Source organism: Physeter macrocephalus, chromosome 12, assembly GCF_002837175.3.
Source record: "Physeter macrocephalus isolate SW-GA chromosome 12, ASM283717v5, whole genome shotgun sequence".
In the NCBI taxonomy this organism is placed as follows: domain Eukaryota; kingdom Metazoa; phylum Chordata; class Mammalia; order Artiodactyla; family Physeteridae; genus Physeter; species Physeter macrocephalus.
Genome location: NC_041225.1, coordinates 64,478,721 through 64,491,741, shown reverse-complemented (window position 1 = coordinate 64,491,741; position 13,021 = coordinate 64,478,721). Strand labels below are relative to the sequence as shown.

General features: G+C 43.8%; 1 protein-coding gene across 2 annotated transcripts in view; it reads right to left on the bottom strand.

Moving 5' to 3' along the window:
* STON1 (stonin 1) overlaps positions 1–13,021 on the bottom strand; it is a 64,178-nt gene that overhangs the window by 6,132 nt on the left and 45,025 nt on the right. The window contains exons 2-3 of one of the 2 annotated variants that reach the window (XM_055089173.1): positions 10,684–10,861; positions 5,401–7,362 (exon numbers count right to left, since the gene is read on the bottom strand). In XM_055089173.1, coding sequence (XP_054945148.1) covers positions 5,401–7,362; positions 10,684–10,861 — 2,140 coding nt within the window. The remainder of the gene's footprint in view (positions 1–5,400; positions 7,363–10,683; positions 10,862–13,021) is intronic. The other variant, XM_024118813.2, reaches the window with a different exon arrangement.

Here is a 13,021-nt window from a genome sequence, read left to right as displayed (position 1 = left end):
ATAGCTAGTGGGAAGCAGCCGCATGGCACAGGGAGATCAGCTCGGTGGTTTGTGACCACCTAGAGGGGTGGGATAGGGAGGGTGGGAGGGAGACCCAAGAGGGAGGAGATATGGGGATATATGTATATGTATAGCTGATTCACTTTGTTATACAGCAGAAACTAACACACCACTGTAAAGCAATTATACTTCAATAAAGATGTTAAAAAAAAAACCTGCTGATGATAGAAAAATGGGCATGGCTCTGGAAAAAAGAAAAGTAATGGGGAAAGCAGGATATATATTCAAAAAATGGAGCTCAAATAGAGAAATATGGAGCAGGATTCTTGAATCAATCTGATTAAATGATGCTGTTTGTTTTGGCAAAAAAAAAAAAACCCTTCATCAAATCCCCCTTGGGTTGGGACACACAGTTTTGAGAGGCACGAGCCCACTGTGTCCCCCTTTGCCTGGCAAAGCAAAAAAGCTATTCTTTTCTACTTCAAAAAAAAAAAATTGGGAAAGTGGAGACAGATACATTTGTTAATTGACCCTCCACCATGCTCACTTCTCTAATTCTACGCTACCATATGTACCCTCTGTGACTAATCGGTGTTTTCAAATGTCCTCATTCTCTTCTCCCTCTCCTTCCTCCCTTTTCCTCTCTCGCCCTCCCCCTCCTTTTCCACCACCTTCTCTTCCTCCTCCTCCCTCCCCTCCTCCTCCTCTTTCCCACCCCCAGCAAAATCTGTGCACAAGAAACGGTCCTCTGTTGCCATTCACACCTTAGCCTGAGTGAACTATCTGGGGCCAACCTTTGTTGTAAAACGAAAGGCTCACCCACTGTTAAAGGAATATTAAGCATTGACGTGCTGGTAGGAGAGATATTTAAGGAGCCAGCATCCCTTCCCACCTCCCCTGAAATCACATATAAGTTATTTCACCAATAGGAAAATTCAATTCCGATCTCACAAATCCCCAGCAAAGGGGCATAAAATTTTTTTTTAATTAGTACCTATACTTCATATATTTTTTTAGTTTCCTTAAAAAAAATTTTTTTTCTAACAGGTTTTTCAGAAACTAGCTTGAAAGGGTAACATTTTAAAGACCCTCTTTTAAAATCCTCTGTTCTCTAAATACCCAAGTGATTTTAAAATCATATAGAAACATTGAGATACTCTAAGTCCTTGCCCCCCTACATGAGGTCCGTGACCAGCCGCACTGGCATCACCGGAGCACGTGTGGGTGACACAGTATGGGGGAGCCCCACCTGCTGATACAGAGTCCACATTTTAACAAGGTGATTCATATGCACACAAAAGTTTGAGAAGCACTGCCTTAGGATAAAGATTTCCTCTGCCCCAACCTTACTCTTTCTATGCTTCTTCTCAAGAAGCAAAATGCCAGGCAGCCTCTTACTCTTTGCATTATCCTCCCCCCACCCCTATCGTGGAGAAGCCTCGGCGACAGGGCCACGTGATCCCAGAAGTGTCTGGGCCCCAGCCTGGCTCAGAGCTGCCCCCTGCCACCCACCCCCCAACCAGACTCCACCAGACACAGCCTCACTGCCTTTTCCCGGGCCTCCTCTTGGTGCACAGACCTGATTTGAACAAAGCAGCTTTGATCCCAAAGAATTTGGTCAGTGAATTCTCACCATGTAATTGTCTGGAATGCTTGTAAAATGTCATTCTGTGTGAGCCTGGCGCTGTGACAGTCTCCCACAAGAATTCCCAGAGGCCAAGACCAAGTCCAGCCAGCCTCTCTGGGAATGCACACTCTTCGAATTGTTCTCAGTGAGCTCAACTGCTGGTAAATATGGATGGGAGGGCAATAACAGGGCTCTAGAAGACACAGGGATACAAAGAGCAGGGAGGAGTGATGCCTAGGAGGCCATGACAGGTCTCCCAGGAGAGGTACGAGGCCACCAGCTGCATGGGAAAGAGCCTCTTACAAGCACCAATAGCTGGGCCTCACCCCGGGAGTCGGATTGGTAGGGATGAGGCCTAAATACGGGTATTTTAAATATTAAAGTTCTAATGATTTGAAGGACTCTAACATGCAGCCAGGGCTGGGAAACAGATTTTAAAAGGAGTGTGGAGAGGCTATCTCAGCTAATGGCACCATCGCCCACCCGGACCTCCCCTCCACCCCTCCCTTCCCCCAGGCCCACAGACCATCTGTCACTGTCTCGGGGTCACTTCTGAACTCGCCCACCCACCGCTCACCTGTCTCAGTGTCCCCACTGCCCTCCACCTTGCTCAGCCTCTCTCCCCTCCTACCAGCCTCCCTGTACTGGCATCTACTCCTGAATCTTTCCTCTGCAACGTACGCCTGACTTTCTAAAACAAGGTAGGATTCTGCCACAGTCATGCCTGAAAACATTCCAGAGGCCCTGCTGACAAACTCCACACCCCACAGCATGGCTCACGACCCTCTTGGCAGGCTGGTTTCTTCTCCGACTATCCCCTCGGTCCCATAACTCAGGCAAGACCCCCCACTGACACGCCTGTGTTTCTGCTGTTTCTATCCTTGATGGAGTCCCACTGATTCCCACAGGCCAAGCTGAAGCATCGTCTCTCCAGCAGAGCCTTCCCTCCTGCCCCCTGCAGTTGATGACTCCTTTCTCTGGGATCCCTATCAGATAACGTCTGTACATGTTCCAGGACAGAAGAGAGCAGATTTCCACAGCTCATTTGGATAGTTGCTTCCACGTCTGCCTCGCCTACTAGACTTATGTTTCCAGACAGCAGGGATCATGTTTGCATCTGTATCCCCCAAGCACCCAGCACGGAGACTGTACCTAGAGGAAATTCAGTGGGTGTCTGTGGAATGGACGTGTGAATGAGTGAGCCCTCTTACTAAACTCTTGTTGACCGAATCAATTAACTCTACCATTAATTCTGAGAAAATGCACTGTTATGAACAGGATCATTTTCACAAGAAGTTTTGTATGTTGTTCTCCTTCCAAAATTAGAAAAGAATGATTGGTACGGGTTCTCAGTTTGAAAAAAACAAACAAACAAACAACAAAAAATGCGTGGGTGCCCCGGAGGGTCTAGCTGGAGTGCCTGCTCCGAGGTACAGCAGCTGGAGTGGGCTCATTGCGAACCTGTCCCCCTGGCCCTCTGACCCCAGCTGGACAAGCCAGCAGGCTGAGCCCTCTGTGCTCCTCTCTCAGAGGCATAAGCATTGCTGCAAATCCATGCAAAAGGTGCACCTGACCTTTTGTTCTGGGCCCAGTGACCATCCCTAGGACCAAAGGAGAACAACAGGAGTCAGGTTATCACCCAGACCTCAGAGGACATCTGTGGACCAAGGAGGTTACAGTTCACGTTCCAGCCTGCCTCCCCCTTTCCCTTTGTGCTCAGTAAAATAAAAGGCAACGGTACTATGATTTTTATAACGTCTCTCACCTAAAAGTAGCACAAATAACTTTGAGAACAGATCCCTTGGAACCACACACTCAGAACCTCAAAATCTTTCCCGGGGGGGAAGATAATCTGAGAATGGTTTGAACTTGCTCCTCCAGCAACGTTATCAAGAAGGCAGGAAGAATTACCGCTGTGGATGATATCCTGGAAGATATTCCCATCATGCTGGAATTGACCAAGAGGTGCCGTTAGAGGCCACGCCTGTGACCACACTATCCTATCACTGCCTCCTCCCGCCCTGGGCCTGGGCTCTCCTGGCTGCTCCTTGGAACTAGAAGGTAACCACCAACTACCGTGAGTCAGGAGAACACTGGGGAGGGGAATCTGGCATGAATGGAGAAAAGCAGGGAGTGTCAGGAAAGGCTACTGAATGGGCTTCCCTTCAGCACAGGGGCCTAGGGCTCCTCAGCTGCCAGCTGTGTCTCTCACCTGCTGGGCCCTGTCTGTAGCTCAAGATACAATCAGTCGACAGATGTTAAGCCAGAAAACTGCAGGGCACAGACAAGGTGGCATGCTGCCCCTTAGGTCCACTGTAGTCTGGGGCTAGCCCTTCCTGCCCCAAAACATCACGAGACCTGCAGAGCAGTTTCCCTTCAACCTGGGTCATACATTAGGTTCACCTGGGGAGCTCTCAAGACATATGGGTGCCTGGGGCTCTCCGCCAGAGATTCTGATTTAATTGGCATAGAGTAGAGCTTAAACATCAAGGTTATTTAAAAGCTCTCAGGCTATTCTGACGGCCAGTTTTGAGAAACACTGCTGTAGGTCCACCCTGAATAAAAATGTTTCCTCTGCAGTCCACAGTGTGGAGGGCCCTACGATGTAATTAAATTCCCCTGAAGGATTAGACCAGCTGTGAGCTATTTGGAAACAGGGATCAATCTTGCTTCTCTTTAGCCCCAGCACCTGATGTGGCACTTGGAATACAGTAAGTGCTCAATAAAGGTTTGCCTAAATGATGAATGCATCAACTCAGATGCCCCAAATCTGCCCCCAACTTAGCTCCATAGCCCAGTGTTCTGCCAGAAATAACTGAACTAAAACAGGCAGCAGCCCTAATTTCAAATTTTGCTTTTTTGCTCTATTATGTTACACCCACTACTAACTTACTACATTAAAATAAATGCAGTGCTAGGGCTGTCTCTTCAAAGTTCTAAGCTTCTAGATCCATTGTTTGCTTTACAAAATAAAAAAAAATTAACTGAATTTTAATGCTTAATTAAAATTAAAACAACTTGTCAAGATGGTCAAATTGGGGCTCCCCTGGTGGCGCAGTGGTTGAGAGTCCGCCTGCCGATGCAGGGGACACGGGTTCATGCCCCGGTCCGGGAAGATCCCACATGCCGCGGAGCGGCTGGGCCCGTGAGCCATGGCCGCTGAGCCTGCGCATCCGGAGCCTGTGCTCCACAACGGGAGAGGCCACAACAGTGAGAGGCCCGCGTACCGCAAAAAAAAAAAAAAAAAAAAAAAATGGTCAAATTGGTCAATTCAGCAAAAGAAATTAACCTGGGTAAAAATGAAAGGTAGTCTTATTTCAAGAAGCAGGGAACAAAACCTAAGGAGGAAGTGGTACTGGTTGAGAATACAAAAAAGTTCAGGTATATTCAAGGATGACAGATCTTAAAAGGTCAGTTAGGGAATCTAAGCTATATGAACAATAATTTTAATATCTGAGGCTGACGGCTGATGTCAAGAGGTCCAACTAGAAATTTTCCCTCAGTACCACCATCCATAATAAAATCCTAGCCTTGGATGGTATTTCTTATGATAAAAAAATTTTAGGCTAAACTTGTCTGGTAGAAATAGGCATAAGGGGACAAAATAAACCAGCTGTTTGACTAAATGTTCCATCTCCCACCCAGCGATGTAAGCATGGCCTCAGCTGACTGATGTTACCCCATCTGCCTCATCCTGGTTTCAACCCAAGAAGGAGGGTGAAAACATTTAAGTGATTTCACATGAAAATCAGCTTGGAGTGTTGAATGTTTACTTGAATTTTTATCAGGAAGCCGGTCTATCTTCCATACGACGGCCCGGTAGGCACTCTCATATTTTGCTGACCCCACAGTGACCTGTATGACAGGTTCAGATTCAGGTTCATGTAAACTCCCCAGACATGCCCGGCGGTTCATTTTGGCTTTCAGGGACTTCTGCCTCTGGAGGTTCATGGTCCAGAAGGCCTTGATCCACTGCGATGGAACAGGAAAGTGTATCATTATGTTGTCACAGGACCTCAAGGATGGTCTCTGGACCAACGGGGCCATGTTGACAAAGGCCTGAAGCTCCACATACGCCCCCTGGACAACCACTACAGACTTCAGGGAAAAGGGAAGATCTTCCCCGCTATACAAAGTCTTGAAACGCATCAGCTCAAACCGGCAGGCATCCAGAGGTACGAACTTAACGATTCTTGATTGCTCAAATTCTTGTGCTTTCACACACTTATGAAAATGATAGTCAAGAATATCAATCCCCTTCTTTTCTGGGTCTTTTTCAAAATAGCATTCATTTCGCTTCTGCAGCTCAAGGTCATTCAAGGTTAAAAAGCATTCTGTGTTCCCATTCACAAAGCAGAGGCAACAGATTTGAGTTATCACAGCACTTTCAAACAATTTTCCTTCTTCTTTAGTGATTTTACCCCAAAAGTTGTCCACAATTTCAAGGAAAATTTCTTGTTCCTCATAGTTCTTCTTTGGTTTTGAAACAACTGGCAGCTTCATCAGCTCCTCCTCCACACTGGTCAGAAAGTCAAGGAAGTCATGGTACTCTGTGGATCCCAACTTCAGCATTTGTTCTATGTCTGGTTCGTGAACTACTTCTGTCTTAGAATGGTATTTCCTTTTTTCTGTGTAAGACACATGTTCAATCTTCACAGTATGGATTTTTCCTGTCACACTAAAGTTCTCAACTTTGGGTTCAGAAAGCCTGCAGTATGGATTGAGCTGTAACTCTCTAAATGGTTTTTCTAACCCCTTCTCATAATACATTTGCAAAATTCCTCCAGGTAAGACTTTTAGAAAAATTGGCCCCCACTGACGGGAAGACATCATGTTCTTCTTCTCAGGAATTCTCAACATGAAAGACCATCCGGCTTTTGGCTGACTCCTGAAGAGCATGTGGGGGACAAAGGAAGAGGCAGCATCTTCAGCATACAGATACTGCGTAGACAAATTTCCAAATGAGTCTTGGTTCTCAGCTGATTGGAGATGTTCAAGTTTCTCACAGATGTAGTTGAGTGAACATTGATTTAAGCCTTTTTGATCAATAGGCATCTCTTTGTCTCTTGATGGGACCATCTTTCTGCTTCCTGGAGGGTCAAAGGTGAGCTGGGAAGCACTGCTTTCATCTTTCCAAAATGGACTTGAAAAGGCACAATCCTCCTGAAAATACTGAAACTGGGGAGTATCACTTTGGAACCCTAGGCTTTCAGCCTGGTGAGGGCTCATTTCATCTGGAAGACCCACTTTGGGAGCTGGATGTATACATGAGTGGTCACTGAGTAAGGAAGCATGGGATAAACAGGTTGGTTTAGTAGGCAATAAGGAAGAACCTGCTCCAGGTATAAGTGGACTGTTTGAAGATGATTCTGGAATAGGATAAAGCACATGAGTCCCTGCTTTGGGGATGCCAGGAAAACCTGGGAAGTCTTTGGTAGGTGTAGAAAGAGGAGAGTTACTTGGAGGTCCTGGACTGAAATAAAAGTCTATGATGGGAGAGGAGAGAGGGGTACTGCTGGTGGAGGAATATCCACTGGGAAATTCCTTAGTACCAGAAAGGTTCAGTTTAAGTCCATTTGGCCTACAAATGCCTTGATTCTCCAGAGGGAAATTCTTTGACTTTTGAGAAGACTGAAAAGCAGGGTCATCATCAAATGTGACCCAATTGCCTGGATTTGTGGAGCACATCTTTGGGATCAGATTGTGGTCTTGCCAATGAATCAGATATGTTGTCTCTGTTAAAGGAGAAAGAGAAAATAAGAATATAAAATGAGGGGGAAAAATTCAAGTTACTAGAGGTCAATTGTTCTGAGAAACACTTGTATTTAAAAGTATACAGATTTATAAATTAATTGAGTTTAAAGAAATGCTTAAGGGCTTCCCTGGTGGCGCAGTGGTTGAGAGTCCGCCTGCCGATGCAGGGAACACGGGTTCGTGCCCTGGCCTGGGAGGATCCCACATGCCGTGGAGCGGCTAGGCCCGTGAGCCAAGGCCCGTGTACCACAAAAAAAAAAAAAAAAAAAGAAAGAAATGCTTAAAAACTGTAACACTTTTGATGGCTGAATGGATTAAAAAAACAAGATCTAACCGTACGCTGTTTATAAGAGACCCATTTTAGATTTAAGGACACACATAGTCTGAAAGTGAAAAGATGGAAAAAGATATTCTATACAAATAGAAATCAAAATAGAGGAGGGGTAGCCATGCTAATACAGGACAAAATAGACTTTAAGTCAAAAACTGTCACAAGAGACAAAAAAGGGCATTATATAATGAAAAAAGGGTCAACTCATCAGGAAGATTTAACAATTACGAGTATCAGAGCACCCAAATATATGAAGCAAACGTTAAAAAACCGAAGGGAGAAAAAGATACCAACACAATACTAGTAGGAGATTTCAACACCCCAATTTCAATAATGGATAGGACATCCAGATAGAAGATCAATAAGGAAACAGAGGACTTGAACAACAGTATAGATCAAATGAACCTACCAGACATATACAAAATATTCCACACAACAGCATCAGAATACATTCTTCTCAAGCACATGCATAACATTCTTCAGGATAGATCACATGTTAGTTTACAAAAAAAGTCTCAAAAATTTAAGAAGACTGAAATCATATCAAGTATCTTTTCCAACCACAATAGAATGAAACTGGAAATCAAGAGCAGAAAAAAACTTGAAAATTCACAAGCATGTGGAAATTAAGCAATACACTCTTCAACAACCAATGGGTCAAAGAAGAAACCAAAAAGGAAATTAGAAAATATCTTAAGACAGAGAGGGCAGACAGCAGAAGCAAGAGGAACTACAATCCTGCAGCCTGTGGAACAAAAACCATATTCACAGAAAGACAGACAAAATGAAAAGGAAGAAGGCTATGTACCAAATGAAGGAACAAGATAAAACCCCAGAAAAGCAATTAAATGAAGTGGATATAGGCAACCTTCCAGAAAAAGAATTCAGAATAATGATAGTGAAGATGATCCAGGTCCTCAGAAAAAGAATGGAGGCAAAGATCAAGAAGATGCAAGAAATGTTTACAGAGATGAACAATACAATAACTGAAATGAAAAATACACTAGAAGCAATCAGTAGCCTAATAACTGAGGCAGAAGAACGGATAAGTGACCTGGAAGACAGAATGGTGGAATTCAATGACGTGGAACAGAATAAAGAAAAAACAATGAAAAGAAATGAAGACAGCCTAAGAGACCTCTGGGACAACAGTAAATGCACCAACATTCACATTATATAGGGGTCCCAGAAGGAGAAGAGAGAGAGAAAGGGCCCAAGAAAATATTTGAAGAGATTATAGTCAAAAACTTCCCTAACATAAGAAAGTAAATAGTCACCCAAGTCCAGGAAGCGCAGACAATCCCAGGCAGGATAAACCCAAGGAGAAACATGCTGAGACACAAAGTAATCAAAGTGACAAAAATTAAAGACAAAGAAAAATTATTAAAAGCAACAAGGGAAAAATGACAAATAACATAAAAGGGAACTCCCAAAAGGTTAACAGGTGATTTCTCAGCAGAAACTCTACAGGCCAGAATGGAGTGGCATGATATATTTAAAGTGATGAAAGGGAAGAACTTACAAACAAGATTCCTCTACCCAGAAAGGATCTCATTCAGACTTGATGGAGAAATCAAAAGTTTTACAGGGAAGCAAAAGCTAAGAGAATTCAGCACCACCAAACCAGCTCTACAACAAATGCTAAAGGAACTTCTCTAAGTGGTAAACACAAGAGAAGAAAAGGACCTACAAAAACAAATCCAAAACAATTAAGACAATGGTAATAGGAACATACATATCGATAATTACTGTAAATGTGAATGGATTAAATGCTCCAACCAAAAGACACAGTCTTGCTGAAGGGATACAAAAACAAGACCCATATATAGGCTGTCTACAAGAGGCTCACTTCAAACCTAGGGACACATACAGACTGAAAGTGAGGGGATGTAAAAAGATTTTCCATGCAAATGAAAATCAAAAGAAAGATGGAATAGCAATATTCATGTCAGATGAAATAGACTTTAAAATAAAGAATGTTACAAGAGACAAGGAAGGACACTACATAATGATCAAGGGATCAATCCAAGAAGAAGATATAACAATTCACAGGTGAATTTTATCAAACATTTAGAGAAGAGCAAACACCCATCCTTCTCAAACTCTTCCAAAAAATTGCAGAGGAAGGAACACTCCCAAACTCATTCTACGAGGTCACCATCACCCTGATACCAAAACCAAAGATACTACAAAAAAAAAGAAAAAAGGAAAATTACAGACCAATTCTACAAAAAAAGAAAATTACAGACCAATGTCATTGAAGAATATAGATGCAAAAATCCTCAACAAAATACTAGCAAACAGAACCTAACAACACATTAAAACTATTTTCCGACCACAACGCTATGAGATTAGAAATCAATTACAGGGAAAAAAACGTAAAAAAACACAAACACATGGAGGCTAAACAATACGTTACTAAATAGCCAAGAGATCACTGAAGAAATAAAAAAACACCTAGAGACAAAGGGCAATGAAAACACAATGATCCAAAACCTATGCGATGCAGCAAAAGCAGTTCTAAGAGGGAAGTTTATAGCAATAAATCCTACATCAAGACAAGCAAAATCTCAAATAAACAATCTAACCTTACACCTAAAGGAACTAGAGAAAAAAGAACAAACAAAACCCAAAGTTAGCAGAAGGAAAGAAATCATGAAGATGAAAGCAGAAATAAATGAAATAGAAACAAAGAAAACAGTAGCAAAGATCAATAAAACTAAAAGCAGGTTCTTTGAGTAGATAAACCAAGTTGATAAGCCTTTACCTCTGGGAGGGAGCTGTGAAGGAGGAAAAGTTTCCACACACTACGAAGACCTTTCACTAGTGGAGACTAGGAAGACCTTTCACTAGTGGAGACGGGGGTGGCGTGGGGGAAGCTTCAGAGCCATGGAGGAGAGCGCAGTAACAGGGTGTGGAGGGCAAAGCGGAGAGATTCCCGCACAGAGGATCCATGCTGACCAGTACTCACCAGCCTGAGAGGCTTGTCTGCTCACTCGCTGGGGCAGGTGGGGGCTGGGAGCTGAGGCTCTGGCTTCAGAGGTCAGATCCCAGGGAGAGGACTGCGGTTGGCTGCATGAACACAGACTGAAGGGGGCTGGTGTGCCACAGCTAGCCAGGAGGGAGTCCGGGAAAAAGTATGGAACTGCCTAAGAGGCAAGAGACCATTGTTTTGGGGTGTGCGAGGAGAGGGGATTCAGAGCACCGCCTAAACAAGCTCTAGAGATGGGTGCAAGCCGGATATCAGTGAGGACACCAGAGACGGGCATGAAATGCTAAGGCTGCTGCTGCTGCCACCAAGAAGCCTGTGTGCGAGCACAGGTCACTATCTACTCCTCCCCTCCCAGGAACCTGTGCAGCCCGCCACTGCCAGGGTCCCATGATCCAGGGACAACTTCCCCAAGAGAACACACAGTGCGTCTCAGGCTGCTGCAATGTTATGCAGGCTTCTGCCACCGCAGGCTCGCCCCACATTCTGTACCCCTCCCTCGCCCCGCCCTGAGTGAGCCAGAGCCCCCTAATCAGCTGCTATTTTAACCCCGTCCTGTCTGAGGGAAGAACAGATGTCCTCAGTCAACCCAAATGCAGAGGCGGGGCCAAATCCAAAGCTGAACCCCAGGAGCTGTGTGAACAAAGAAGAGAAAGGGAACTTTTCCCCAGCAGCAGCAGGAGCAGCGGATTAAATCTCCACAATCAACTTGATGTACCTGCATCTGTGGAATACCTGAATAGACAACAAATCACCCCAAATTGAGGAGGTGGACTTCGGGAACAACTGTAGACTTGGACTTTGCTTTCTGCATCTAATTTGTTTCTGGTTTTATGTTTATTGTAGTTTAGTATTTAGAGTTTATTATCATTGGTAGATTTGTTGATTGATTTGGTTGCTATCTTCCTTTTATTTTTTATAAATATATATATTTTTTGCTTTTTCTCTTTTTGTGAGCGTGTATGTGTATGCTTCTTTGTGTGATTTTGTCTGTAGAGCTTTGCTTTTACCATTTGTCCTAGAGTTCTGTCTGTTTTTTTTGTTTGTTTTTGGTTTTTTGTATAGTTTTTAGTGCTTGTTATCATTGGTGGACTTGTTTTTTGGTTTGGCTGCTCTCTTCTTTCTTTCTTTTTATTATATTTTAATTGTTTTATTTTTAATAATTCTTTTATTTTTTATTTTAGTAACTTTAATTTATTTATTATTTTTTCTCTCTTCCTTTCTTATTTTCTCTCTTTTCTTCTGAGCCATGTGGCTGACAGGGTCTTGGGGCTCCAGCCAGGTGTCAGGCCTGTGCTTTCTTATTTTCTCTCTTTTCTTCTGAGCCATGTGGCTGACAGGGTCTTGGGGCTCCAGCCAGGTGTCAGGACTGTGCCTCTGGGGTGGGAGAGCCGAGTTCAGGACATTGGTCCACCAGAGACTTCCCAGCTCCACATAATATGAAATGGCGAAAGCTCTCCCAGAGATCTCCATCTCAACGTTAAGACCCAGCTCCACTCAACGACCAGCAAGCTACAGTGCTGGACACCCTATGCCAAACAACTAGCAAGACAGGAACACAATCCCACCCATTAGAAGAGAGACTGCCTAAAATCATAATAAGGTCACAGACACCCCAAAACACACCACCGGATGTGGTCCTCCCCACCAGGAAGACAAGATCCAGCCTCATCCCCCAGAACAAAGGTACCAGTCCCCCCCATCAGGAAGCCTCCACAACCCACTGAACCAACCTTAGGCACTGGGGGCACACACCAAAAACAACGGGAACTACAACCTGGCAGCCTGCATAAATCTCCATAAGGTTAACAGCAGATCTTTCAGCAGAAACTCTGCAAGCCAGAAGGGAGTGGCAGGACATATTTAAAGTGATGAAAGGGGGAAAGCTACAACCAAGATCACTCTACGTGTAAAGATCTCATTCAGATTCAATGGAGAAATTAAAACCTTTAGAGATAAGCAAAAGCTAAGAGAATTCAGCACCACCAAGCTAGCTTTACAGCAAATGCTAAAGGAACTTCTCTAGGCAGAAAACACGAGAGAAGCAAAAGACTTACAATAACAAACCCAAAACAGTTAAGAAAATGGTAATAGGAACATACATATCAATAATTACCTTAAATGTAAATGGATTAAATGCTCCAACCAAAAGATATAGGCTGGCTGAATGGATACAAAAACAAGACCCTTATATATGCTGTCTACAAGACACCCACTTCAGGCCTAGGGACACATATAGACTGAAAGTGAGGGGATGGAAAAAGATAGTCCATGCAAATGGAAATCAAAAGAAAGATGGAGTAGCAATTCTCATATCAGA